Source organism: Meleagris gallopavo, chromosome 22 (genome assembly GCF_905368555.1).
Source record: "Meleagris gallopavo chromosome 22, MGAL_WU_HG_1.1, whole genome shotgun sequence".
Classification (NCBI taxonomy): domain Eukaryota; kingdom Metazoa; phylum Chordata; class Aves; order Galliformes; family Phasianidae; genus Meleagris; species Meleagris gallopavo.
The window spans coordinates 11,715,349-11,740,819 of NC_139425.1; the positions used below are offsets into that span (position 1 = coordinate 11,715,349).

Consider the following 25,471-nt stretch of genomic DNA (forward strand, 5'->3'; position numbering starts at 1 on the left):
AGATTTGCAGACCCATGTTAAGGCTTTATTAAATTAAGCAGAACGACCTTTAAAAATTTACATTTCAAGTGGAAGAATTGCTTTATGTAATGCAGGGCTATGCAAGGAGACCTAAATACGAGCTTTAATTGGCTGCTACAAAAATAGGTGTAATTTTTTGCACAGTGATTTTACGGCTTCTGAGTTCAGTGTCCTGACAAAATCCTGCAACCAGTCCACTCACTGCCCCTCAGATGGGGACATGGAGGGCTGAGGAGCCCGAGGAACAGGACCACGAACAGCCTTGCTCCTATTTGCACAGCCAGACATACCAGCAGATCCTGCAGCTCTGTACTGTTGGAAAGGCGGTGGGGGACCGGCTGCACCTCACCCGTGTGTGCCCGCCAGCTCACCCTGCAGCACCGAGCTGCCTGGCACGGCGCTGCCGGGTCACAGGGCGGCTTTATTGGGGCTGTAACTGCCAGCAGGTGAGAAACATGCAGCTCCTGCAGCTGTGCCTGCCAGACAGTGCGTGTGCCAAGAGCCGCCGCTTTGTTTTCCAGCCTGATCGATGCGGTTACGTCGGTAGTTCAATGGCTGTAGGCACTTCCGTGGGCTGGGAGGTTGCTCTGTGGGCCCTGGGCTCAGGGCGGGCTGTCACCGGGGCCTGAGGAAGTGAAGGGTGTCGTGTTTTGACCCTGCATCCTTACAGTAATCCAGATAGGCTTTCCTGTTTCTATATTTAAAGCCTTTCCGTTCTTCTGTTGGGAGAGACGGAGCATTGGCTCTCTTGGGTAACATCTGACCCTTCCTCTTCGGGACAACTGGTCCCCGGGTGGTGTTTCTCCACAGGAAGCAAGGCTCCTCTGAACCTTCCTGCCACAAATTGAAGGAATTGTGGATTTTTTTTGGTTTATCTTCAACCAGTTAGGATGAGAGCTGGTTATCCTAGCTTTCTGAAGGTCCCGCAAGAATGAGAACTCGGTTTGTCTCAGCCAACATGGGCTGGGAGGAAAGCTGGCACTCAGACAGGGTGGGAGAAGCTGAGATACGATTTGTTTCTTCTTTGAAATTATCCCCTTTTAATTGTCTAAACAGAGTTTCAAAGAAAATCTCTGCTTTTCTCTCCTTGCAGCATTATAATTCTATATAATCAGTTTTCTTTCTCAAAAAGAATAGGGTGTGATTTATTTCTTTTTTTCAGAGGCAGGGAAGGATAAGTTCCAGATGTTGCTGGTCTATACTTTTTGCCTCTGTTTAACATTCAGTGCCTTTCTCGCATCGGCTGCAAGAAGTGGGGCTGATGTTTTTATTCCAAGGTAAATCATCCCCGGTCAGCCCCTCTGCTGAATGTATCTTGGCCAGGCACTGCCCAAAGTCACACCAGCTGCTCTGCACCCCCCCAGCAGGGCTGCCCAAAGTCCCCTTGTCAGCACAGCAGCTCCTGCATCCGCAGCAGCTCCTCGGTGCCTCTGTGCCTGGAGCATCGATTTGCCATACATCTGGAGTCGTTCCTCTAAATCAGCATGACTTGAAATCAGTGAGCTGACTGAGCCTGCGGAGCCGAAGCTAGTTAGCTGCTGTGGTAATTTACAGCTGCTCTCCAACCCTTCATCGGGGTGAAAAAGTTGCTTATCTCAGCACTGTGTGTGTGTGGAAAGTGACTTCTCCCTGCCCGATGCAGGAGGACTGGTGCAGTGGTGGAGGCCGTGGTGTGGCTGCGGCTCTGGCAGCTTTGACTGTGGTGTGGGGTTAAAGGCAGCTGTATGGGCCAGCAGGACTCTTTGGAGTCAGCCTGTGGCAGGTACTAATTAGTACTGATTAACCCTTATCAGTGACAGACAGTCCCTGTGGAATTCATAAAGGAAGCTGTGTGTGCAGGTGTTCCTGCATCCCCTGCAGGATGCCTTGCTGCCTGGTCAGCTTTTCTCAGTAGTCCAGGTTGTTTAGTCACCCCTTCCCAGGTACACTGGGGAAGTGCAGTATTTCAGGAGTTGTCAGTATCTAATTGTGGAGGCTCAGCGTGTAAGGGGCTGACAAAATGGGGCCTCCTAAAATCCTTTAGGATGGACAGAATGGGGCCTCCAGGACAGACAGGATGGGGCCTCGGAAGTCCTGCTGAGCCTATGTGAAGTTACAGCTGTTTGCAAAGCTGCCTTTGCTGTTTTAAGAAGACATCATAACATCTATGGGTATCTCTCTCTCAATTTAGATCTGAGTGTATGAGAATACCTCACAAGTAAGGTGTCTTTGCTCAGGTGTGGTATCCGAAATGGCTAGAGAAGAACCAACTAGATAAAGTATTTACAAGTGATGAATAAATGCTTTTAATAAACAGCTAATCAATTGTTATAGAGCCGCAAAGTCAATAGGGCTTATGACCTTTGCTTGTAACCACACACGGATCTTTAACATGCTCGTAATGCCTACAAATCATTCACTGGGCTTTTATCGAGCATTTATTAGTATAAGTCATAACCAAACGTGAAACAAAAAAAATAATTATTTCAGTTGCTTTCTTTTAAGCCAGGTGATACAACTTGATTGTACAGCAAAATAGCCTCTGCTTATGCAGAAAAGCTGCAAAACGTGACCATGGTGTGAGGAAGGTTGTGGTGCAGGTGCCATGTGTGGTGGGGTGCTATGAGTTCCTGCAGGGTGATGTCTGGGACAGCTGATGTGTGGGGTTTGCTGTTGGAAACCCTGTGTCACTCTGCTCTGAGCTGTGCTCTTGTGCTGTTACTCTTGCAAGAGATGTTTGCTGTTGCTTGATGGTTGTGCAGCTTGCACCCGTTGCCTTGCCCCGTGATTTGGGAAGCTTGTGCAAGGGTTCTGGCTGCAGCTTTTCCTGCTTTCCCTCATTTCTCCTGTGCCACGTATGTGGATTTGTGCCTCAAGGAGAGAGGGAAAGGTGGGTAGGATGTGGAACACGGTGTACGGCCTGAAATAGGTCAGCTTGTGGCCAGACCTGGTGACTGTATCCCCTTCACTAGCTGAGATGGAGGCAGTCCTGTAGGACCCCACAGAAGGCAACAAGAGAGGCTGCAGCCGTCCCTGCCAGGCTTCCCTCTTGTGCTGGCCTCAAGTGGAGTGTGGGGTGCAGAGGTGCCCCAGCAGAGCTGATTTTGAAGGAGGTACAGCACTTGCACACTTTAAAATAAGAGGGTGGGGCAGAGGGTTTGCATAAAAGGGGATTCACAATGCAAGAAATATAACGTAGTGAAGATGCATGGCCTGTTGGAGGCTGGGGGCAGTCTGTCCCCGCTGCTGTGCGGCCCTCACCCAGTTCCCAGGAGTTGGATCATGCTGCATTTGCTTCCACACTCCCCTGTGAAAATGCCCATAGGCTTCGCCCTTTATTTCATTGTTGTCAGTTTGGGTATTTTGTTACATTAGTCTAAATTGGTTTGTTTCCATAGCTGCAAACTGCTGATAAAACCTTGCTGTAGGATCTGTCAGTCTTCCCATGCACGGTACCAAAAATAATTCACGCGTGGCGTCAGGAGGTGCCCGGCTGTGGAGCAGGGGCTGAGGCTGCAGGGATGGCTGCCCCCCATCCGGGGCTGCATTCAGGGCACGGCACTGGGTGCTCCTGAGCCTCCGTCTGCTGAAGTATTTCTTCTATCCTTGGTAACAGCATTTTCCTTCTGGCAGGGATGGAGGAGGGCCTTCAGCAGGTCTCCTTTTTCTCTTCATGCAGTTCTCCAATGGGAACTTGCCATTAGCTGTATCATTTATTTGGGGCATTTGCGTGTTGTGACGTCTCGCAAAGTACTTGCTTACGTGGGGCTGTCTGCTCTGATGAAAGGTGTGGAATCCCCCGAGCTGTTGGCTCCTGTTGAGACATGCCCTGTGACTGCCACAGTCCCACCCTGCTGCATGGCCCCGCATGGTCTGTGCACAGTGCTGTGAGCATCCCTTCTCCACCCCATGTGCCTTGGGGTTCAGGCTGGGCTTTGGGCATTCTGTGCCTTCTATTGGGAAGAGGTTGGGGTGGGGACAGCCTGCTGGCTCCCCTGCACCACCGGGCAGGGATGTTGGCCTGGGATGAGGATACCCCATAAGCATGCAGGGATTTAACATCACCCAGGCATTTCCAGAAGGAAATGTGCTTCTGAAAGGCGGTTGGGATCGCCCCCGCTCCACTTCTCCCAGGCACAGATGCTCAGCTGACACCAGCTAAATAAAAACCTTTTAGCCCCTGCCAGGAAGTCTGGAGCAAACTGCCAAAAAGCATCTAGGACCAAGACACAAAACCAAGTCGAGCCTGAGCAAAGCACTTAGAAATAACGGATGGTATCGATGCACTTCTGTCTCTTGAATTTTAGCACATGAGATGCTTTAGTATCAGGGTTTTGTTGAAATAGAATAGTAGAACGCTGAAGGTTTTCAGCAGGCACAAAGCAAAGCAAGTCCCTTCCCAGCACAGGAGAAGTGGTATTCCTTAGTTCTGCCTTCCTGATAGGAAGCATTTATGATTTCCCTGCTGGCGCTCCTCCAGCTCGAAATCAAAGCATAGTCTTGCTGAAGGAGAATGCTCTGTATGGCTTTTAGCCGTGTTCAGAGGTGGGACCCGAGCCTTTGGTGTGTGCTTGTCCCACGCCGTGCCTGCAACCTGGTGCTCCTGGGCAGGAGGGATGGTAGGTGGGATGTGCATGGCGGAGCCGGTGGCAAGGTTCTTGCTGTCCCTTTTTGCTCCTAGCAAGAGGACGTAACCAAAAATTGGCAGGTTCATACTTTGTATTGTTGAATTAACATCTATTAAATACTTACAGAGAGCCGAAACCCTTATTAAGCAGCGCTCTTGGTGAGGTGACATCCTCCTGGGTCTGGCGTGCTCCCACATCTCATGTTTGTGTGCAGTTGTTGTGTGAAGGTTGAGCGTCTGGAGCTCAGACAAACAAAGGTTCTAAATAGGACTAACACAGGCAGCCACTTCTCGGTGAGTCCGGGGTTGAGATGTGTCTGACTCTTGCCAGCACAGATTGCAGAGCAGCTCCTGCCCAGCCCACAGCTGATCTGACAGCTGCAGCCGCAGCACTGCTGGGCAGTGGGGTTTGTGTGGAGCACAGCCATGCCTGGTGGCACAGTGCTGTGCAGGGGGCAGGCAGGGCCCTACCTGAGCCTGGGGCCTGAGAGTGGAGTGAGGGGACAGAATGAGGCCGGGGGGCTGCTGGGCACGGCTCAGGAGCAGTGGCACGGCTTTGTTCCTGCAGGGCTCAGTGTTCCCAGATCTTAGCGAGGGTCAAAAATAATAATGATAAAATATGTGTGTGTATATATGTACGGTGAGAGCAGGCTGACTTCTGCTCCTGGAAAAAGGCTTCCTGAAGGCCAGCCCTTGGCTGTAAGGCGCAGGGTATGAGTGTATGGCACCTGCAAAGGGCCGAGCCATGCATTTTGTGGGGGGAGTGTGCTAAATGAACCTCTCCATACAGGAGGAAAGCATCCAGCCCCATTCTTTAGTGCTCATTTTAGTAATTTCTTCCAGATAACCTACACATCTGTGTCGGTGCAATTAAAACAGAAATTCCGTCTAATGAACAGTTGTAGCCCTTGGGCTATTGCGGAATGAGCAAGTGAAGTTGGAAACGCTCTTATTAAAATAATAATTAAGAAACAAGGGTGGGGAGGCAAAGGGAGGTGCTGGTGGGATGCTGGAGGGCGAGGAGCTGCCATGACCCCAGCGCTGAACTCACTGCGCTCCCATCTGCCCCAGGCTGAGCCGTGCTGCTGTGCCATAGGGGTGGCTGTGCCATAGGGGTGGCTGTGCCATAGGGGTGGCTGTGCCCTCCTCATGCTCCATCTCAGCCCTCAGACCTGCAGCAAAGCCCAGAGATCTGTGCTGCACTGCCTGCGTGGGGCTGCCTCCAGGTTCCCTGCCAGAGCCCGGAGCTGCAGCATCAGTCTGCTGAGCACTACTTTGCATTTATTTGTTGAGATCTTGGTTCTCCAGCGGCTGATGAAGCTCAGGAAGGGAGGAGTGTTTCGATATTAGGCAGGGTTGTATCTGCTTCTGCTTTTCCCAGAGTACCACTGTTTGTCAGTAAGAAGTAAAAACGCCACGTGTGCCCATGGGTTGCTCTAATTTGTCCTGTACTGTGGACAGGAAAGCCCGGGCTGAGTGGGTCAGCGATGGCAACTGGTGCTTGGCTGTGTCAGGCAGCTTGCCCTCCTGCTTTCAAGTACATGGCAAAAAACAATCCTTTCCATTGTTGTCCCGTCCAGTTTTCATAGTGTCTGTCCACAAAGCATTGCTTGATTGCAATTAATGCTCCAGAGTTGTTTGAAAACTTAACACACTTGGGATGTAGAGATGTATGTGATATGCAGAGGTAGTGGTGTCTCAGAGTAGCGGAATAAAAAAAAATAAGCAGCTGCCAGACAAATCCTGCTGGGATGATACATTGGGATGACTTTAGCGGGATTTATATCTACAGGCTGTGGGCATTTTGTTTTGTTTTGTTTTTTTTTCCTTTTTAAATGGTTGTGAACCAGAGTGATTGCTTATCATTTTCATTTGAACTCCATCTGACAAATCGTTTTAGATGGAGAAAGCAATACTGCATCTTTAAATGGCCACTCTGTCAGCGCATCTTGCAGGGCTTTAAATGCCCTTTGTTATCGCAGTCTAGACAGGACGCAGGCGGAATATTTGATATGTTATAAGGCAAAGATTTGACAAGGTTGAATTCATTTATCGGCTTATTTAAAACTGAATTTCAAAACGTTTTTCCTTACAAACATGTCTTTCCCCCCCATATATATATATTTTTTCAAAGTTGGTGCAGTACGTTTCAACTGTTTAGACTGAGAGAAGAGACATTAGCTTACTGCAGCCTGCAGTACTCTAATTGCCCTTTTTATGACTGTCTAGACATCATGCAGATGCATGTTTGTGGTGAGAAGACATTTCCCCCTCTGGTTATACGATAGTCTGAGCCCTTTGCATCGCCTGTCTCCTTACCCCTCTGTCCTGGAATGTGCCTTCCTCCCTCCATCCCTGAAAAAACTGCTGTTCCCCCGTTTTATTTCTGGAAGGACGCTTCGGTTCCCTTTTTTGCTGTTCTTTTTAGGATGTGTGTTCACAAATGTTAATGCTTTTTGGAGGAGTGAAGATACGTGGAGCACATCCCCCACAGCCCCACCGCAGGTCGCGTTGCAGGAGCCGTGGAGCAGCGGTGTGTGCAGATATCGCTGGGTTTATGGGCGCATATGGAGATGGTTTTGTTTGTGTTCCCCGTGATAAGGGCACAGCCTTGCGGGCCAGGTTTAAGAATGAAAATATCAGCGAGGTTTGAATGGGTCAGAGTTTTAGTTATGCAAATAGGGCGCATTAATTAACCCCGTTGCTATAGCTACTGCTTTATTGTTAAATGCAATGAAAAGAGGACAAGCTGTGTTGTTGGATAATCCTCCCCTCTGTGCTCTTCTTCCTCATCCTCCGAAGTCTTCCTCCGCCCCAGCGTGAGGGCAGCTGCTGTCCCCATCCCCATGGGCAGGTGGCGGTCGCCCGCGGTGGCCACTGGAAGCCAAACGTGAAGTCCCCTCCTTGCAGAGCTGGGGCTGTGGGGCACAGGGATCTGAGGGGTCCTCGCTGCCGTGGCCGCATCCCGGCGGCCTCCCCCAGAGCCCATTGTGGGCGCTGACCTCGCTGGGCAGCCGTCAATTTTCTGCCGCAGCCCCGTCATCAGTCTGCCTTCTGGTGGCTGCGCCGCATGGGAAAGGTCTGGGAGTGGGACTAAGGAGGGGTGCGGATGGGATGGGATGGGATGGGATGGGATGGGATGGGATGGGATGGGATGGGATAGGTGGGATGGGGCACCTCGTCCTGCCTGGCTGGAGGAGAGGAGCACCAGCTCAGGCATTGGGAACCAGCCCTGTTCAGCTGGGTTTACTGAGCAGAAAAGATGTTGTTTTGTGTCTGCTTAGAGACTTGCAAACCAGCACAGCAGAATATGGCCCTTCCAGTGTATCTGCTGCAGGAGTTATTTAAAATCTATCTAGGGCTATTGCTGCAATCGAGGTTGAGGTTCGTTAGCTCTTAATTTAACCAGACTTGGGCTGGTTTTACTCACCTTCCCCATTTGCCCTGACATGCATATGTATACATAAATACATTCATTTTTTCCACATACCTACATGGAGGCGCACACATACATTCTCTCCTGTCTAGTGGTGTTCAGACCAGAATTGAAATTGAGCATGGCAGTGACCAAATGCAGTGTGTATGTGTGAGCATTTGCCCACATCTGACATTTTTTATGCAGTGAATGACTGTGACATAAAACTGTACTTGTTTCTTGGAAGTAGCTGCCCTTGTGAAACGTTGCTCCTTGTGCAAGCAAAAGCTGCCAAGCTCTGGGGAAGATAACGGCACTTAAAAAGAGGTACAGAAAGGAGAGGTGTCCTGCTGACAGAGCCAAGGAAATCCGGTTTCCATGCCGCTCAGCGTGGCTCTGGCCAGCTTGCTCAATTCACATTTCAACACCCGTCTGCCCCAGGCCACTGGGGTCCTGGACAGCTGGGTGCTGGCAGCACTGGAACAGCTGCCAGGGGGTGGCGGAGTCTCCTGCTATGGATGCTTTCCTGTGCAACTGACCCTAGAGAACATTGGTTGTGCTCACTGATCTCCAGAGGTCCCTTCCGGCCCCTGCAGTTGTGCGATTCGGAGCTGAGGTGCTGCCTGCCCTCGGGTCAGAGGCAGTGGGTGGGAGCTGGGGGCTCACGGCTCACCCTGAGCTGCAGGTGAGCCCTGCCACGCCAGGGCCAGGCCTTCCCTGCCACCCATAGCCTTTAATTGCCAGTCGCACTGTGCAGAGGTGGCAGAGCCCTCCCTGGCTGCAATGTTTGCTCTCCACAAAGCGGCCGCGACTGGCGGTTCGTCTGTCGAAACAGATGTGGGCAGCAACAAACATCTATTTCTATAACTAGAAACAAATTTGGTAATTGCCTCTTTCAACAGGACTTGCTCAAGCAGGAAATGAAATTCCTAAATGGCAGTTAGCAAAAGTATTTATAGCTAAGTTCATAAATGAGATGTGCTTTCCTTTGTCGCGGGCTTCTGTTGGTTGGGAGGAAGAAAACCTCCATGGCAGCGAGCCGCATATTGATCGCCTGCGTCCCTGGGGTATGCGAAAGTGCTTACTTATTCATGGGTTTATTTTTACTACCTGAAGAAATACCCCTGAAGTAACCGCTCTGGTCTCCCAGGGTCAGTTGGTTCGGTCTGGATATTGAGTGTCTTTTTTGGTCATTCTTGGTATGGTCGGTTTGCGCTGTGTGTGACTGGAAACAAGGCCTGCCACTCTCAGTCCTGTCCCCTCCTCTGCATGCCGTGTTCAGGGCAGTGAGGAGGTTTCTGGGGACACCAGCACGCTCAGTAGGTGAGCCCCCGCTGTCTCCAGCTTTGTCCATACGAGTTTCCACTTGTAGGTCTTTGCTGGCAGTCAGAAGGTGTCCTGGCTGAAAGAGCTGCTGATCCTTGCTGGAGTGCCTGCAGTTTCCACGTCAGAGCTGTGTGTGGCCGATCTGATCGTTCCCCTTTGGCTCTGCTCACTGCTCTCTCCGTGGCCGCAGCCACAGCCCCGCCGCCTGCTGCGCTCACCCTTTGGATCAGAATGGCTCTGTAGCAGACAGCTACTGGTGTCTGAGCACTAGGATATTTCCTAAGGCCTGACCCGCCTGATGACTGCACAGCTGTAAGCGTGAAATGGGGCCATTTCCTTTAAAGCAAACAAAAAAAAGGGAGTGGGGGTGCAGGATGAGGCCATCGCTTGTCAGTGACTCAGAGGATGTGATGCTTGATTGCCTGGGGTGACAGATGATGAAAAGGAACTGTATTAAAGGCGCAGTTATGCTCCAAGGGCTGGCATGATGCGAATGACTTCTTGGGCTGCCATTGCCCATTCTGCAGCAGTGGTTTTCCTCAGATCCACCCCTTTTGTGAGCCCTGGTGCCAGAGGTTCTGCCAGCCGTCCTGCTGCAGGCAGCACTACCTCACGTGGCGTTACTTCTGCTTTGTGCATCATTACCAGCAGGCTAAGTCTGGAAATGTAATTTAGTTGCTAACTGTGCTGATGATGCATGAGGCAGGACTGAATCCAGCACGAGCTCTTTGCCATGGGCCTGATCCTGCTCTGTTGTGCCTCAGTATTGCTGCTGCAGCTACAGGATGCTGCTGATCTGTGCCAGCAGTGCCAATATCACGCTCTGTATCTTTCTAAAGGTAGATAGGACTTCCTGCTGTCTTGTAAACAAATACAATTGTTGACAATCTGATGGGCCTTTCGTATGTGGTTTTGTGGAGGTATTATTTAGAAGATAAATGCAGCAGATTAAAACACTAACACAAATATTGCAGTCATGACTTTGACCGGTCTGATTGTTTCTCAGATGACCTAGCAGACAAACGGCTGAGTAATCTGCCATCTGAACTTCTTTGTTCTTTCATCTCATCTTCCTGTGCCATGATCTCAGGGAGAGAGAACATCAGACTCTCACAAGTGGAGCTTGGCATCTCCTGGGTGAAGTCACTCCAGTAAAGCAGGAGCAGCGCTTGGTGCTGCACCCTCCTTGGCAGCCCTTGGATTGCAGCTGTTGCCTGGAGCTGTTTTGTTTCTTGCTGAAATGAGACTGGTTGAGATGTGATGTTCTGCTCAGTGAGCATGTCCCCTCTCCAGGCGGGACTGGGAAGGACGGGATGGAGCTGCTCACACTGGGTGCTGCTGTGCCAGGGTGTTCTCCATGCAGTGTGTGTTAGCAGGGTGCTGGCGTGGGGCTGCAGTCAGAGGTGGTCCTGGTGTTGGCCCTTGGGATGTGCAGAGTCCAAGACCGTGCAGCTGCTTGCTGAAGGGTTGTGAGGCTGTTCCCTGGGAAAAACAAAGTTCCGACAGATGCCTGTATTCACATGGCTCTTCTCAAATTCACGTGCTTTGAGCAGAAAAAATGAGGTCTGCAGTTTGGCTACGTTGCTTAGCCTGCATCTTTTTACAGATGCTTTGATGAGCATCTGGCATAACCATCGCCTTTCAGCTGGACTCAGTTTTGTTGATGGTTTTTACCCTCAGATCCTTCCAAGGAGCCACAGGTTGGTCCGCACTGTGCCTGGGCTGTGCTGTGACACCTGGATCTTGCTCTCCAGAGATGTGCCCACAGCAGTAGGACCTCGGGCTGGAGCTGGGGCATGCCTTGGGCTAGGTCTGCAGCAGGGCAGTTGTGCAATGCCAGCTCCTGCCCTTACTGGTTTGCTGTTCTCTGAAAGCGACTGAGAACTGCTTTGTGCCCTGATTACTAGAGCATGCAAGGCAGCAGTCGGCCCTCTGCTCTTTGTGATAAGGTCAGTCCTTGTGCACCTCCTTGCTGCTGCTGAAGCTGTGGTGCTTAGAAATGTCAGTAGGGGTGGGAAGGAATGGGTTGTTTTTTGAGGCCTTCAGCCAAAGATGTAGGTTCTGGGGCAGCTGGAAGTCACACCCTTTAGACCCTTTCCATCTGCCATAGGGCAGCATCTCTGTGAAGGCAGCAGCAGAGATTTGCAGGGGTTGTATTTGCTGTGCTGTATCCTTGCTGTGCCTCAAAGCTGCTGTGAAAGTAGGGGAGCAGGGACCTCTGGACCCGTAAAGGATGCTTGGTGTAGAATACTAATGTAGCACCCTGTGTATGCATTGACACACAATCACTAAAGCTGGGGGAGGTGGACCTCAGTCCGCCACTTGTCTCTACTCCACCAAAAGCTGCCTGTACCATTATTTTTTATGTGTTCTTTGTATGTAACTCGATGTCTGCAAGGAACCTGCTCAAGCAAAAGGTGCCCAAAGGTAGGGATAGATGAAAAACTTCAAAACCTGGTATGAGAGGGGATGAGAGTGTCACGTTTCCAGGGCAGCACCGCGGTGTCAGAGGTGTTAATGGAAACCTGGAGAAGCAGTGCATTATGGAAGCACTTACTGCGGATCTGCAAACGCTTTTTATTAATTCATCCAGTTGATTTTGTCATGTCTGATGTGTGTGTGTGCATGGAGACCTTCCTTCTTGGGCCGTGAATGGAGCTGTGCTGGGAGGAGGGAGCTCGCCCTGCGTTCCCAAGGATTCTGGAGGAAGCTGGGAGGTTCAGTGTGGCATTGCAGTGCCCTGCATTTAGCTGGAGGTAGGCAGCCGTTCACTAGTGAATTGCATGAGTCCCAGAGCCGCCATGACCCAGCTGCCCCTGGCTGCAGGGTCAGTGCTGGAGCTCAGCCTGGTGCTGCGGGCTGTCCTGCCGTGGTGCCCCGCTTTGTCTCCATGGGTGCTGGATGGGGATCTGTTAAATCACGGTGCTGAGTCACAGCCCAGCCGGGCTCCATAAATAACTGCGGGTGCTCTGCCCCACACTGAGCACAGCGAGGAGTGGGGAAGTGCTGCTGAGTGCTTGGAGCAAGGGCTGTGGTGGCAGAAAGCGTCTCCTCAGCTCCATGCTGCCTCGGGGAGCAGCACAGGGTGAGTCCCATGGCAGTCCAAGTCCTGTCAGGCACAGTGCCCCAGGCAGCCCTGTGCTGCTCCCCACTCGTGCCCTGGGACTGCATCCTGCCCGCAGTGCTCTGTGCTCCATGCTGGGTTCAGGCTCCTCCAGCAGAACCTTAATTCCATCATTTTCCCCTAATGTGAATGCACATAATCCTTTGCATACAGGTTTGCCGCTAGAGCAGGGAGAGAGCAGGGAGGCTGTGCTGTGCACGCCATGCTACACCTGTCCATATTTCAGCAGGCAAAATGCAAAAGCCTTATTCTTTGTGCCTGGTTTGGGCAGAGCATCCAGAAGCACAGGTACACGTGCCATCCTTCCGAGGCAACATGAAGGTTGCTGCCTTGCAGCATCGAGGTTTGCCAGCCCTGCTCCTGCCCCACCTGTGGCCTTGCTGGGCTGCCCACCGGCAGCAGCAGCAGCAGCTCTTCCTCCACACTCATGTGAGGATGTTTCTCATGGTCTCTTGCAGCCCTTGAGCTGACCTACCGTGCTGCACTGCCCAGCAATCTGCTTCGTGTCAGAGTGAGGGATTTTGGAAGATAAAAACACCCAGAGGAAGTGAAAGTGAGCATGGGAGAAGCAGAGTGTCCTGCCGGGGATTCTCGGGTTTGTTCTATTTTGTGTTGCCAAAACTGCACTTTTAGCACAGTTTGTTGCAGCGTTACTGTTTCACTTAGGAACTGCTGCTAATATAGATCCATTTGTTCAGCTTAGCCATTATTTCCTCAGCAGTTTCGCTTCTCACATGAAACGCAATTCCAATATATGGGAGCCGTCACTGAGGCATACAGGTAACAGATTTGACCCACAGATGTGTTACACCTGTCCAAAAGCAAAAAGTACGTGGGCACGTTTTTCTCTTCTCTCTACCTGCCGTCCTTGGAGCATTTGTTTTCAGCAGTGATGCTCTGCATGGAGGGGAGAGCATTTCTCACGTTGTAGAGCAGTTGTGTGCGTGCTCAGTGGCTGCAAAGTTGCAGCGTCTGGATGGGGAGCACAGAGAGGCAGGTTGTGTCACTTCAACGCGATGTCTGAACCTGCGAGTGTGAAATGGATTCTGGAGTGAAAATTATGCAGAATTAAATTAGTGTGACCTTACTTTGCGTTGGGAGGCTGCATTTGCCCATCTTGCAAAGCCTCGTGCATTTATAACACTTCCCTTGGGGAAAATTACAGAGAGAAATGGAATGAGGTCTCTTCTAATTGAAAAGTGAGGATGATTAGGAAGCCAAACACAAAATGTGTTGAGTATTTTTTTTTTCTCGTTTTGTTGTGTGTGTGTTTTAAGAATACCAGCAGAATTATAAATGACGTGCTTTGCAGTTTGGCTTGTTTTTCATTCCCCAAAGGTTTGTTATTAGCATAGCAGCTGAATTGCACTTGTATAATAACATATTAACTCAAAGTTTGGTGGCTTTTCTTTGACTTCATTAGTTTGACTGAGCTGCTTGGATAAAATCTCCCCAGGTACGTCCAGCTTTCAGTGTGCTGCGCCTTGGTTTGTTTTTTGTCCCTCCAAGTATGGAGCCCATGAAGACAAGTTAAAACGGGGAGAGCTGGCAGCAGCTTCCACGCCTCGAGTGGGTACGAATCTCTTGCAACTTGAACAGCACCGGCTGTGTGCGGGGCACTTTGGGATTGCATTTCATTGCCACACTGGCAGCAGGAGTGTTGCTGCTGGGTGGATCAGAGCTCCCCTGGCACACCCACTGTTTGTGTGTAGGCTCCAGTTGGGCTGGGGGCAGAGGGTGCCCCGTGCATGTCCTGGTGCAGGGGTTGGGGGTTTCTGCTGGGTTTTGCAAGCATGTGAGCAACTGTTCATTTCAGCGACAAGAGAGACAGAAGGGCAGGTGCTCGGTGTGGGTACGTTCAGCTCCTGCTCTGTGCTAAGGAAAATGGAGAAGAGTACGGCTGCTGATGTGGCAGTTTACAGAATGTTAAGTTGCAGCTTAATTGTCATCCCCCTCCCACAAAGCAAGATATTAAAATCCCTCTGCTATTTATACAGTCAGTGTGATTGCCGCAAGGTTGGACTCGCTTCCACATCACAACCCCCCAGTTTGGGGTCTGACAAGCGAGCAGCACGCGGTGCATCGTCCATCACAGCTCCTCCAACTCCATGGGTGCCCCTTCCTCCCCAGCTGCTCCTGGCTGCAGCCTCCCAGCTCTGCAGTGCAGGTGGGGCAGCTCTTCCTGATGGCCAAACTGCTACGTGCATCACCGCACTGCTGTGAGCAGTGGAGCTGGATTTGGTTTGCTTAGTGTGCCTCTCATTCTAGGAAGGGAACTTTCATTTATAACTGCCTTCCTCTTGCTTTTCTTCAGAAGTGCTACTTTTTTTTTTTTTTCTTTCTTTCTTTCTTTTTTTTTAAGCTAAAAAGGAGGCTTTCCATCGCTGGCCTCATTTAGTTTTTCGTGTATCTTCCTGCTGTGGCCAAAGCACATGTTTCATTCTGAGGCTGAATTGACTCATCCTCCTAAAACCTTGGGTTGTCGCTTTTTGTCTTTGCTTTTCTGCAGTGCTCTCTGCATGAAGGCATTTCCCCTGCCCATGGGTTCCTGTCTGCCCTGAGGCTCCGGGTGCACGAAACCGTGAGCTGTGCCCTTGTTGGCTGATGGGAAGCAGGCAGATTGCAGTCAGCCTGCAGAACTGCTCCTCAGTTGCTCCCAGAGCTGCTTCTCCTGCTGACGGATGGCCGTAAGTGCGGCTATAGAGTGGGAGCCCCTTCCTCCTTCCCCCCACGTCAGCCTTGCCACCGGCCCCTTCCTGCCTGGGAACCCGTGGTGGCTCAGCTGGTAGCAGCTCCACCAGCGTCAGAGCCATGGGCTCCTGTGCTCCCAGGGCTCCTTACCACCACGTGTCAGGACAAGCTCCTGCTTTCAGTGCGTAACTGCATTGTGCAGGTGGTGGATGGAGTGGGTTAAACATTCTGGGATCTGGAGGTGATGGGCAGTGTGCCTGTCCGGTGGCAGAAATAGCTGCTGCAAGCAGAATGAACTCCAAAGGAACCAGTGGCACTTACCACCTGCACTGTTTTCTTGACATTTATTTGCTTTTACTGGCACTTAAATGCCACCTGCCAGGAGAAAACTTTCCATTAGAAAAAAAAAAAATCTACCTGACTCAGCAGATGGCATCGCAGGCACTGCGAGCGGTGTGATGCTGCCCTTGGGCACCTTGAGTCTGCGTGTGGGCACCTGTGCTGTGTGTGTCTGCGTAACGTGCAGGTGGCTGCATCCATGGTAGTGTGAGGCAGAGCCTTCGGAAAGTGCATTTTGTAGCCATCCCTACCGAGATGCAAAGTAGAAATGCCCAGAACTGTTTTTTATTTCGGATGCCAAGTGTCTCTGGAGTTAAGCAGGTCATCTGTTTGCTTGTTCCTGTTTGTTTGGAGGGTTTTTGGCAGCTCTCCTGTGTGCCAGTTCAGGCTGCTCAAACTCCTGCTGTCAGCTGGGCGAGCAGTGCGGTGCTGCAACCCTGCTCTGCGATGGCCATGCAGGGAGGGGAAGGCTCCATCAGCGCCCATGGGCACGGGGGCTGTGCAGCCTGCGGGCAGCGGAGCACCAGGGAGTGGTAAGGAAGTTTTATCAAGTTTTATCCGGGTTGTGGTTTGGAAATCTGTGCTTTGGGGGTCGTGTCTAAAGGTCCCTCCTAGAGACTGCTCTGGGGCACCAGAAGACATGAATCAATGTGTTTTTTTTACGAAGTAGCTGGGCTGAAAGCACACGGAGCCCACGTGTGTGTGTGTCTGGGAGTGTTGTGGGGGAAGGATGCAGCTGTGCTGTGTCACCGCCTGCTTGGCCAAATTCCTCCTCCTCACACTCCATTAAGTGCTGCTTTTTCAGGTGGCTCACAATATGTCTCTCTCTCTCTTGCAGCGGAGTTGGAGTTTGTACAGATAATCATCATCGTGGTGGTGATGATGGTGATGGTGGTGGTGATCACTTGCCTGCTGAACCACTACAAACTCTCTGCGCGATCCTTCATCAGCCGGCACAGCCAAGGGAGGCGGAGAGATGAGAATCTGTCATCAGTAAGTCACACGCTGCTCTTCCCATCTGTGCCGTACGGCGTTGTTTGCCAAGTGATGTGAAATTTGGGAAATGTGAGAGCCAAAGGCGTTCGTCTCAGTTGGGTTTGTGTGCGTGCGGCTCAATGCTGCCTGGAGAGATGACCAGGCTGGGTCTTGGCTTCATCTGCCCAGGGACGTGGGAGCCTTGTAAGGATGCCTCTGGCTTTTCAGGGTGTTGTATGATGTAGTATACAGGCAGTTCTACACTTTGCAGCTTGGACTTTCCATTAATAAAGTAACCACACCAGGCTGTTCCTGGTGTGCCCTGTTCCTGAAACCACCTTGCACTGCTGGATGTGGGGGATGCACACAACTTGACATTTAACAGCACCAAACTATTGACTCTGGTAGCAGCTCCAGTGGGAGAATCCCAAAGGAGTGTAGTAGTTTGTTCCTTGCCTTGGAGAGGATGGGAAATCCTCAAGGATTTCCAGAGTTTACCAGGGGTGAAGCAGCACTGTCATTGCTGTGGCGGAGGTGCCAGGAAGTGCCCATCAGACACGTGAGCAGAAACCTCACCAGGGGGATGCTCGGGAGATTCCCAGCACAGCTCGGGCTCTGTGGTTCATAGAAGCCCAAGGAGAAATGTGTTAATTGCCTCTGCAGCTCAAGGAGAGCCTCTCCAGCCTGTGGCAGGTGCTGGTCTATGCAGAGCTGAAGATTTCATCAGATACAGCAGCTCAGTTACAGGAACCTACAGAGAAAAGACACAGCAGTTTAGTGGAGGGGAGCGTGCTCACTGCTGCCTACATAACCCTGTGCAGGGATATCTTGTGCTGATGGATTTTTGCTTCATTCGCTCCGAAAGATCTTAAAGCTCTTTAAACAATACATCTTTCCCGTATTGTTTAAAGAGGTCACTGCTCCAAGCTCCTGTCTCCTGATGTGCAGGGCATGCTGAGCAGGCACTGCTGCCTTGTCCTGGTCTCTGCAGGGCTGCATTCCTTTCTAGCAAAACCAGGAAAACAATCAAGTACTGTGTTGGTTTTTTTTGGTGGGTTTTTTTTTTTTTCATTTTAAGAGAGCAGAGCTCTGCCATCAGGTTTGATAAGCATGGCACTGCTGAAGGCTGCTCAGCCTGTGGTACCCATCACACCGCTGTCCCTGCGCCGTGCTGCTCTCTTGCTGGAGGAAGATGTCTGTTGGGAAGGAATGCTGGGAAAGCCCCAAGCTCAACCAAACCACTCTGCATCACGTCAGCATACTGTATGTCAGGACAAACCTTTTTCAGGTTGGCTATTTTTATTTTCTTTAAGAAGAAGAAAGAAGGCTAATCTGGAAAGAGATGGTGCCAGACTTCTGTGAGGGCACGGAGCCTTCTGAGCCTTCCTCCAACCCCCATTTGGGGCATTTATTGTTCTCACTGTTCTCCTGCTCCTTCCCTGCCCTGACACAGAGAGGTGAGGGGCCAAGATCCTGCATGTCCCCAGTGCCCTCCTGGAGACACGAGAAGCCCTCGAGATCTCACAGTGGCATCAGCCATGATAACGACCTTCAAGGTGGCTCATTTGGGATTCAGCACAGCACACCTTCCTGGGGAGAGCTGCTGCAGTCTGACTGTGTGCAGCGACTGTGCTCAGCTCAGAACCAGCTTGTGTGAGCCATTAAACTTGCACTGAACTGGTGTTGGGCTTTTTACATCTCAAACTTCATTTTGCTGTCATGACCAGACAGGCACTGGAGCTACAAACACGCTTTTCATCTTTTAAAATATTAAAGTAGTTCATTCCATGGTCAGAGTACTGCAAGATGTGCAGCAGTTGTCTTTTTTAGTTCTTGTAGCTCAAAAATTACAACTGAAGGAGAAATTCATTTCCCTGAAGGTGGTGTTTTTTAATGTGGTTCGTGCTACCAGGGAATTCCTGCTTTGCTGCACCTGTTTGTGCATCACAGTCCTATCTGTTCTACTTCTTAAACTGTCTCCTTGTAACAGGTACCTTTTTATTTTTTCTTTAAGAAATGTGGCTGAAAATATATGTTTTTTCAATAAGAACGGCACTGTCCCTGCACCTCTGGAGCATAGAGACCTTCCTAAGACAAAATTGAAAAGACAGCTCAGAAATTTTAATCTGTGTCACTCTGCTCTGCAGTGGGAATGCTCTGGCATAACTAAAGCAAGAGGTTCTGTGAAGTCAAAGTTGTAGCTGTAAAATGAAATCAGAAAGAAGTCTGAGGTTCCAAAATGAGTCCTGGAATACTTACAGGGGCTTTCACAGCCACGTTACTCATCAGACCCAACTTCCATTCTGAGAAAACAAAGTTTTGGGGGTGCAGCCATTGCTGAGATGAATTCAGGTCCCAGATGGGATGCAGCACTGTGCAGGAGCAGCCTGGCCATGCAGGGAGCCTGTGGGTGGCTGTACCACGGCACCAGGGCTGAGAACAGATATGCCCTGTGTCTGTGGGTTTGCCCACCTCTGGCAGTCGGTTTCTGGCAGTTTTCATCCTGCTGTTGATTCAGGAAGATGAGATAGGAGCTCTCTGGGAGCTCAGGAGGCAGGCATGGTGCTAAGCACCCCGCTTGGCCAGGCTTTGCCCTGCAGCCTGCAGCTCCTTCAGCTGCTGGGGGAATTTGAATGCAGACGGTGCCTGCAGGCAAGGAGTTCGCTTAGAGCAGCCCAGACTAAACAGTCGGTGCCTGTGTAAACAGCTGTGTGCATCCTGGGCTGTGCAGCGTGGTGCTGCTGCCTTGCCCAGCACAGGGACGGCACTGCGGGATGCAGCCAGAGCAGGGCTCTGAGCAAGGGGAGGTATTGGGGCATCTCCTTGTGGTATAGATCACCATTTCCCTTGCACTGGCAGCAGGACCACTCTGAGGTGGATGTGCAGTTATTTCAGAAACAGTTTGATGGGGCTGCATACCCGGTGAGAAGTGTATCCCAAACTGGGGAGAATGAAGAAAAGGAAAAAAGTAGGGTTTATTCATTGGTTCTGTGGAAATGTTAACACGGGGCTCACGCTGTGTTTGGGGCGGCAGGTGAGCACTGCAAGGTGCTCTGGGCTGTGCTCTGTAGGGCTGGCATGGCTCCGAAGGGCTGGGCGAGGGGCAGGCTGCTGCCAGACAGCTGAAATCCCTGGACATCCCCAGAAAGACGTGGAGAGCTACCTTTGGATAGGACTCTTAATCCTAAAAGGGAAATACAAAGGGGACTTGGCAGTTTTTTTTCCACTGGTGGTAAAGGTGTCTGACTGTGCCAGCCCCGGAGGTTCACCTGCACACAGCTGGGAAGTGCCAGCCAGCAGAGGTGGATTTATGAGCCCTCCAGGCTTGTTTTCCTCCTGCTCTCTCTCCTGGAGCAATGTTGCAATATTAGCAATATTTAAATACTTCAGGTCCCGGGGCAGAAATGTAGAAGTGAACTGTGTGCTCACAGTATCAGCAACCAATGGTGTTTGTTTGTTTGTTTGTTGTGATCGTGGGCTGTAAGGCCATGTGGGGAGGCTGTGGGTCCCAGGTACAGGTTGCAGTACTGGGGTTGGTGCCAGGATGAACAGAGCCTCAGCTCTTCAGCCTTTGTAACCAGGGGCCATCGATCCCTTTGGGGAAGAAAAACTGTAGAACCGTCCTGTTGCTAGAGATGTATTTTTTATAGCAAAGTCAAGATTAAGCTTAAGTATTTGCTTAACTGTCTTTATTTTCCCATGGTTTTCTTGATTGCTTGCATCAGAACGTGGGTGTGAGGTTTTCTGTTTTTCTCAATCTTGCCATTATTTCATGGAGCATTTGCTGATATCTCGTGAATCACCCATGGCTCATGAATCACATATTGAAAAACACAGCTGGGGTCGGGAGAGGAGCCCACGGGGCGGGCATGGCTGGGAGGGGAAGGCCTGCAGTCTGGAAAACGGTTTGCTGCTGGCACTCATCATTCATTCTGATTTATCAGATCTAAATAGGACGGGAAGGGAGGGAAGCCCTGCTAGGAGCGGCGTTCAAGGGCAGCGTGCCCATCCCATCCCACCCCATCCCATCCCAGGGTGGGGGGAAGCGGGGTGGGGGCACCGCTCAGCCGTGCTGACACCGACCTCTCTTCTCCTTCCCGATGCAGGAGGGCAGCCTGTGGCCGTCGGAAAGCACTGTGTCGGGGAGCGGGATGGCTGAGGTGAGGACAGCCCGGGCTCTGCGTGCCGCCGGCCCCCGCGCCCCAGGGCCGCACCTCACATCCCGCCGCCCCTTCTCGTTTCTTTCTCTCCCCTCCAGCAGCAGATCTACACCCCGCGGCCCAGCGAGCGCCTGGCGGTGCCGTCCTTCCTGCAGCGGGACCGCTTCAACAGGTTCCAGCCCACCTACCCCTACCTGCAGCACGAGATCGACCTGCCCCCCACCATCTCGCTGTCGGACGGCGAGGAGCCCCCCCCGTACCAGGGACCCTGCACTCTGCAGCTGCGCGACCCCGAGCAGCAAATGGAGCTCAACAGGGAGTCGGTGCGCGCACCCCCCAACAGAACCATCTTCGACAGTGACTTGATAGATAACTCGGTGTACGGGGGGCCGTGCCCCCCCAGCAGTAACTCTGGCATCAGCGCGACCTGCTATGGGAGCAACGGCAGGATGGAGGGCCCGCCGCCCACCTACAGCGAGGTGATCGGGCACTACCCCGGAGCCACGTTCTACCAGCACCAGCAGAACAACAGCGGGGTGCCCTCGCTGCTGGAGGGCAGCAGACTCCATCCCTCACAAATCAATGGCCTTGAGAGCACAACGGCGTGGAACAAAGAGAAAGAGAAACAGAAAGGGCACCCCTTTTAAAAAAGGAAGAAAAACAAAAAAGGAGAAAAAAGCAAAGTCAGTGAAACACTCTGCACTTCTGGTGGAAAGGAAAAAGGAGAGGGATTGGGAGCTGAGGAAGATGAGCAAAGGAAAAAAAAAAAAAAAAAAAAAAGCCCTTCCCCATCTCTCCGTGTATAAATATTTACTTGTTATGTCTGGTCTGAATGCACAAGCCCACAAAGCTTGCAGAAACATTTCTTTATTGAGCTGTGTCTAGACGTTGAAAAAGGAAAAAGAAAACAACTGTAGTCTTTTTTTTTTTTTTTTTTTGGGTTTTGTTTCTAGTTGAGCTGTGTGTGAATGCTTTTTTGTTTTCGTTTGATTCTTTCACTTAACTTTAAAGACAAAATATTTGCACAAAAAAAACGTTTTGTTTAAAGATCTGCAATATAAATATATAAATATATATTAAGAATAAGAGAAAAGTGTATGTGTAAGGAGCAGGAGTATTTTTGTATTAGAAGAGGCCTATTCAAAAAAAAAAAAGTTGTTTTCTGAACTAGAAGAAAAATGGCAATTTTTTGAGTGCCAACTCAAAAAGTGTGTATGACGTTGTAAAAAACAAACACAAAAAAAAAACCACAAAAAAAAGAACAAAACAAAAAAAAAATCAAAAGCAGGGGTTTAGAGTTATTTATATAAATGTTGAAATTTTGCACTATTTTTTAATATAAATATGTCAGTGCTTGTGTTGGTCAAAGCCTCTATCATGTCTACCATGCAACTGTTAAGGGATGTTTGTCCACAGGAGGAGCAGTGAGGGGGGCTGTGGGCGCTGCGGTGCCGTGCAGCTGAGCTGTGGGCTGTGGGGGGGCCTGGCTGCTGCCGGGGGGGGGGGCAGAACAGGCAGAAATTACTTGATTTTTTTTTTTTTTTTTTTTTTTTTTTTTTTTTTTTGGACAACCTCTAACTTTTTGGAGGGGGGTGGCGGCGGGGATGAGAATAAACTTCTGTGTCTGAAGGAACAAAGTGGTTTTTGGTTTATTTCTTTCAATGTCAGCCTGGAGGGCCCTGCGTGCAGGTGCGCAAGCAGCAGAGCGGCTGTGCCCCCCCCCCAGAGCCAGACCTGGACTGCAGCTGCAGGGCTGCCATCGCTGCAGGGCTGCTTCACTGCTGTGCTGCGTGGGGCCGCGCTCTGCTCCCAGCACTGGGGTTGCAGCCCCGCCTGCCTCCACTCCGTGCTGTTTTTTGCTTTCTTACCCCGCTAGATAGGTGTGAGGCGTGATGGGTGGGAACGAGCCTGTTCCTGTGATGTGTCAATTAAAAGCTAACCGAATAGGCTCAGTGCTTTAGAAGCAAAAACCCTTTACCTCCTTGGAAGATTTCTTCACTGGGAGCAGCACCTGCTCGGCCCTCCGCCTGCAGATCCACGCTGCCCTCAGCTCAGCTCCGGGAGCCGTCCGTCCCACTGCTCTCCGTGTCGCTGCTGGGAGGTATGGGGCCGTTCCTTCAGGGTGCTGCCCAGCAGTGACAAACGTGGAAGACATAAAGGCAATAAGTTGTTGTTAAGCAACTCTTCTATTACTTGAAAAAGAAAAATACATGAGAACAGTTCTGAAGTTGTGACGGTTTGAACGATATTTATATGTATTTTGATGAAGATGGAGAGTAACTGAACTTGAAGTTTTTTTTTTTTGCTCTTTTTTTTTTCTTTTTTTAAATAAATCCTGTATTCTCTCAGTCCTTCAGAGCACTTTTCCGCAGCTCTCGGGGTCCTCCCAGCTTTACAGCCATGCAAAACCACAAAAGAAACAACCAGAAATGCAAAGGAGAGCGACTTGAGCGTGTCAGGAAGGCGCGAAGTGAGTTTATAAAAACGTCTCTTTATGTAACATATCTATTAGTGCCTTATGAAAGAAGCAGCATCGCTCCCTTTTTCAAGAGGGGAGAAGGGAATCCCGGGCATCACCACCCAGCAGTGCTGCTCCGCGTGCCATGCACAGGGCAGCTGTCCCCCCGTGGGCTGTGGATGCTGCCTGGGTCACTTGGGCACTCCTGCACATGGCGTGGGTCAGGAACCGCAGCTGCTGTTGGAGGTGAGGTACCAACCAAAAGACATCTGTAATATCTGCTGCCCTCTTGAGCCAAAACGTGCATAGTGTGGTTGGGTTTTGTTTCCGGGGGGTGTTCTGTTCTGTGAGCTTAACTCGTGTGTTTGCTACAAAAACCAAATGGTTACCTCAGTGGGTGTGGGGTGGGATGTGCATCGTGGTCCGGCATGGGGCAGGCGGGGGTTCTTGGAGGCACTGCTGGGCGGTGGGCACCGAGCGGTGCTGTGTTGGCTTTGTGCAGTCAGGGCGGCTCCAGGTCTCCTATCGGGCCTTGGGATTTCAACTCATTCTCTTTTTTCCCTCCCCATCCTGTCCCAGTGTGAACTTGGATTTCACAGACCTCACCCCAAGCATCCTGCAGCTCCTTGATCCCTTTGCTGAGTTACTGGCTCTGCTTTCCTTTGCCGTGTGGGGCGTGGAATGAGCTTACAGCAGGATGGCTCATCAGCACCAAACTGCCATTGCAGCACTGCCGTCAGCCCGTGTCCCACACACCCCTGGAGCTGCCATGGGCTGCCAGAATGGGGCTCAGCCCAGCCCAGCCCAGCCCAGCCCCAGCCCAGCCCAGCCCAGCTCAGCTGACTTGTCCTCTTGTGCCCGGCTCCTTTCCGCATCCTGCAGCTCTGCACACCCTGTGTTTCCAATGCAGGCCCAGATCTGGGGCCCAGATGAACCCCCAAGTTCTGAATGGATGTTTAGAAATAATGTTGTTGAATTATGATGATGATTCTTTATTATTGTTGTCCTTACTATTGCTATTTAATGTTATTTTTGCCTCGGGGTCCACGTCTCCCACCCCCCAGTCCCTCCATGGCCGGGTGCTGGCCATGCACTCTGTCTCCCTTTGGTCTCTATGCAGGACCTGCCCACGGCTGCTCTCGCATCCCACAGCTGCAGCAGAGGGAGCATCAGGCCGTGCCCCAGTGACTTACTGCGACAAAGCAGGAGAAATAAGACATTGCCAGTGCTCAGCAGCCTCCTGTCACAACTGAGCCTTTTTGCTCAGAGTTGTAGGAGTCGTGTTGGCTTTAGAAGGGTTCATTAATCTGTGGGATTTCCTTAGGGTACAGTATGGCAAACAGCATCCTGAGCGTGCCACCAGAATGAACGTGGCTTTCTCAGTGAGGATGGCAAGGAGCAGTGCGTTTCGTTGAGGCTTTGGTCCCCTCCACAGTCCGCTGGTGTGAGACTCGGCCTCACTGAGGTATCTTAACTGGGGGTATAAGGAAATCCATCGGATTTCTGGAGCGCTCACCTTCCATATGTGTGTACGACCTCTACATTGCACTACCTGCCGTGTTAAAGAAATAGAAGCCCAGTGTTTTCACTAAGGGTCAGACAAGGACTGCCTCCAGGTGTGTAGCACCGGCAGTGCTGGCTGAGGACAGAATGAATTCGTAGTCTCTCTGTTGCATTCTGTGCAACATTCTCTGTGTACAACACAATGCTACCATAAAACAAAAAAGTTTTCCAGAAACGCGCTTCAAATTGTTGTTGTGCTCTAGAAGCCCGTAAGGGACAGCATCACAGTCCTGGTTTGCCTGCCTTACAGACACACCTCACTGTATTCATCTTTCCTCAGCCTTCCAGTTGCATTGCTTTGGCTTTGGAGTTTGTTACGGGCAGTCCTGCATCCCGAGTTCTGTTCAAGTTTAAACTTCTGTAAACTATTGACCGCACATGCAATGCAGTACTTACCTATATTTTGCTGGTTTAGTATGAATATGTACTCTGATTGCCAATTTACAAAATTCTGTTGTAAATGCTTATTGTGTAACAGTAACCAATAGTGGCAATTATATGTCATTCTAAAAGCTGCAATACTTATACAATAAATTTTACAATACTTTGGACAATTTGCCTTCACCTTTCGCTTTGTTACCCTAAAACCGGAGTTTGCCAACTCAATGTCACCTAAGGAGCTCTTCCCATTTTCTTTTTGAATACTGGAAAAAGAATATTCTCAGGTTTGGGTATTTTTGTGCTCCCCCTCCGCACAGCCTCCTTTGGGCCTGGCCAGCACTGTGCAGGCGCAGCGTGCTGTGCTGCTCTTTGCTGTGCTGCTCTTTGCTGTGCTGCTCTTTGCTGTGCACCT

The 25,471-nt window shown here is 50.8% G+C and overlaps 1 protein-coding gene across 5 annotated transcripts in view; it reads left to right on the forward strand.

The window, feature by feature from the left end:
* The window catches only part of PMEPA1 (prostate transmembrane protein, androgen induced 1), a 34,279-nt gene extending 9,047 nt beyond the window's left edge, over window positions 1-25,232 (forward strand). Inside the window, exons 1-4 of one of the 5 annotated variants that reach the window (XM_085241394.1) lie at window positions 14,316-16,055; window positions 16,361-16,515; window positions 20,604-20,657; window positions 20,756-25,232. In XM_085241394.1, coding sequence (XP_085097520.1) covers window positions 15,791-16,055; window positions 16,361-16,515; window positions 20,604-20,657; window positions 20,756-21,304 — 1,023 coding nt within the window. In that variant the 5' untranslated portion in view covers window positions 14,316-15,790 and the 3' untranslated portion in view covers window positions 21,305-25,232. Of the gene's footprint in view, window positions 1-13,110; window positions 16,056-16,360; window positions 16,516-20,603; window positions 20,658-20,755 lie in introns of those variants that run through there. The other 4 variants (XM_085241397.1, XM_085241396.1, XM_085241395.1 and 1 more) reach the window with 4 other exon arrangements.
* Window positions 25,233-25,471: the final 239 nt, after the last annotated feature.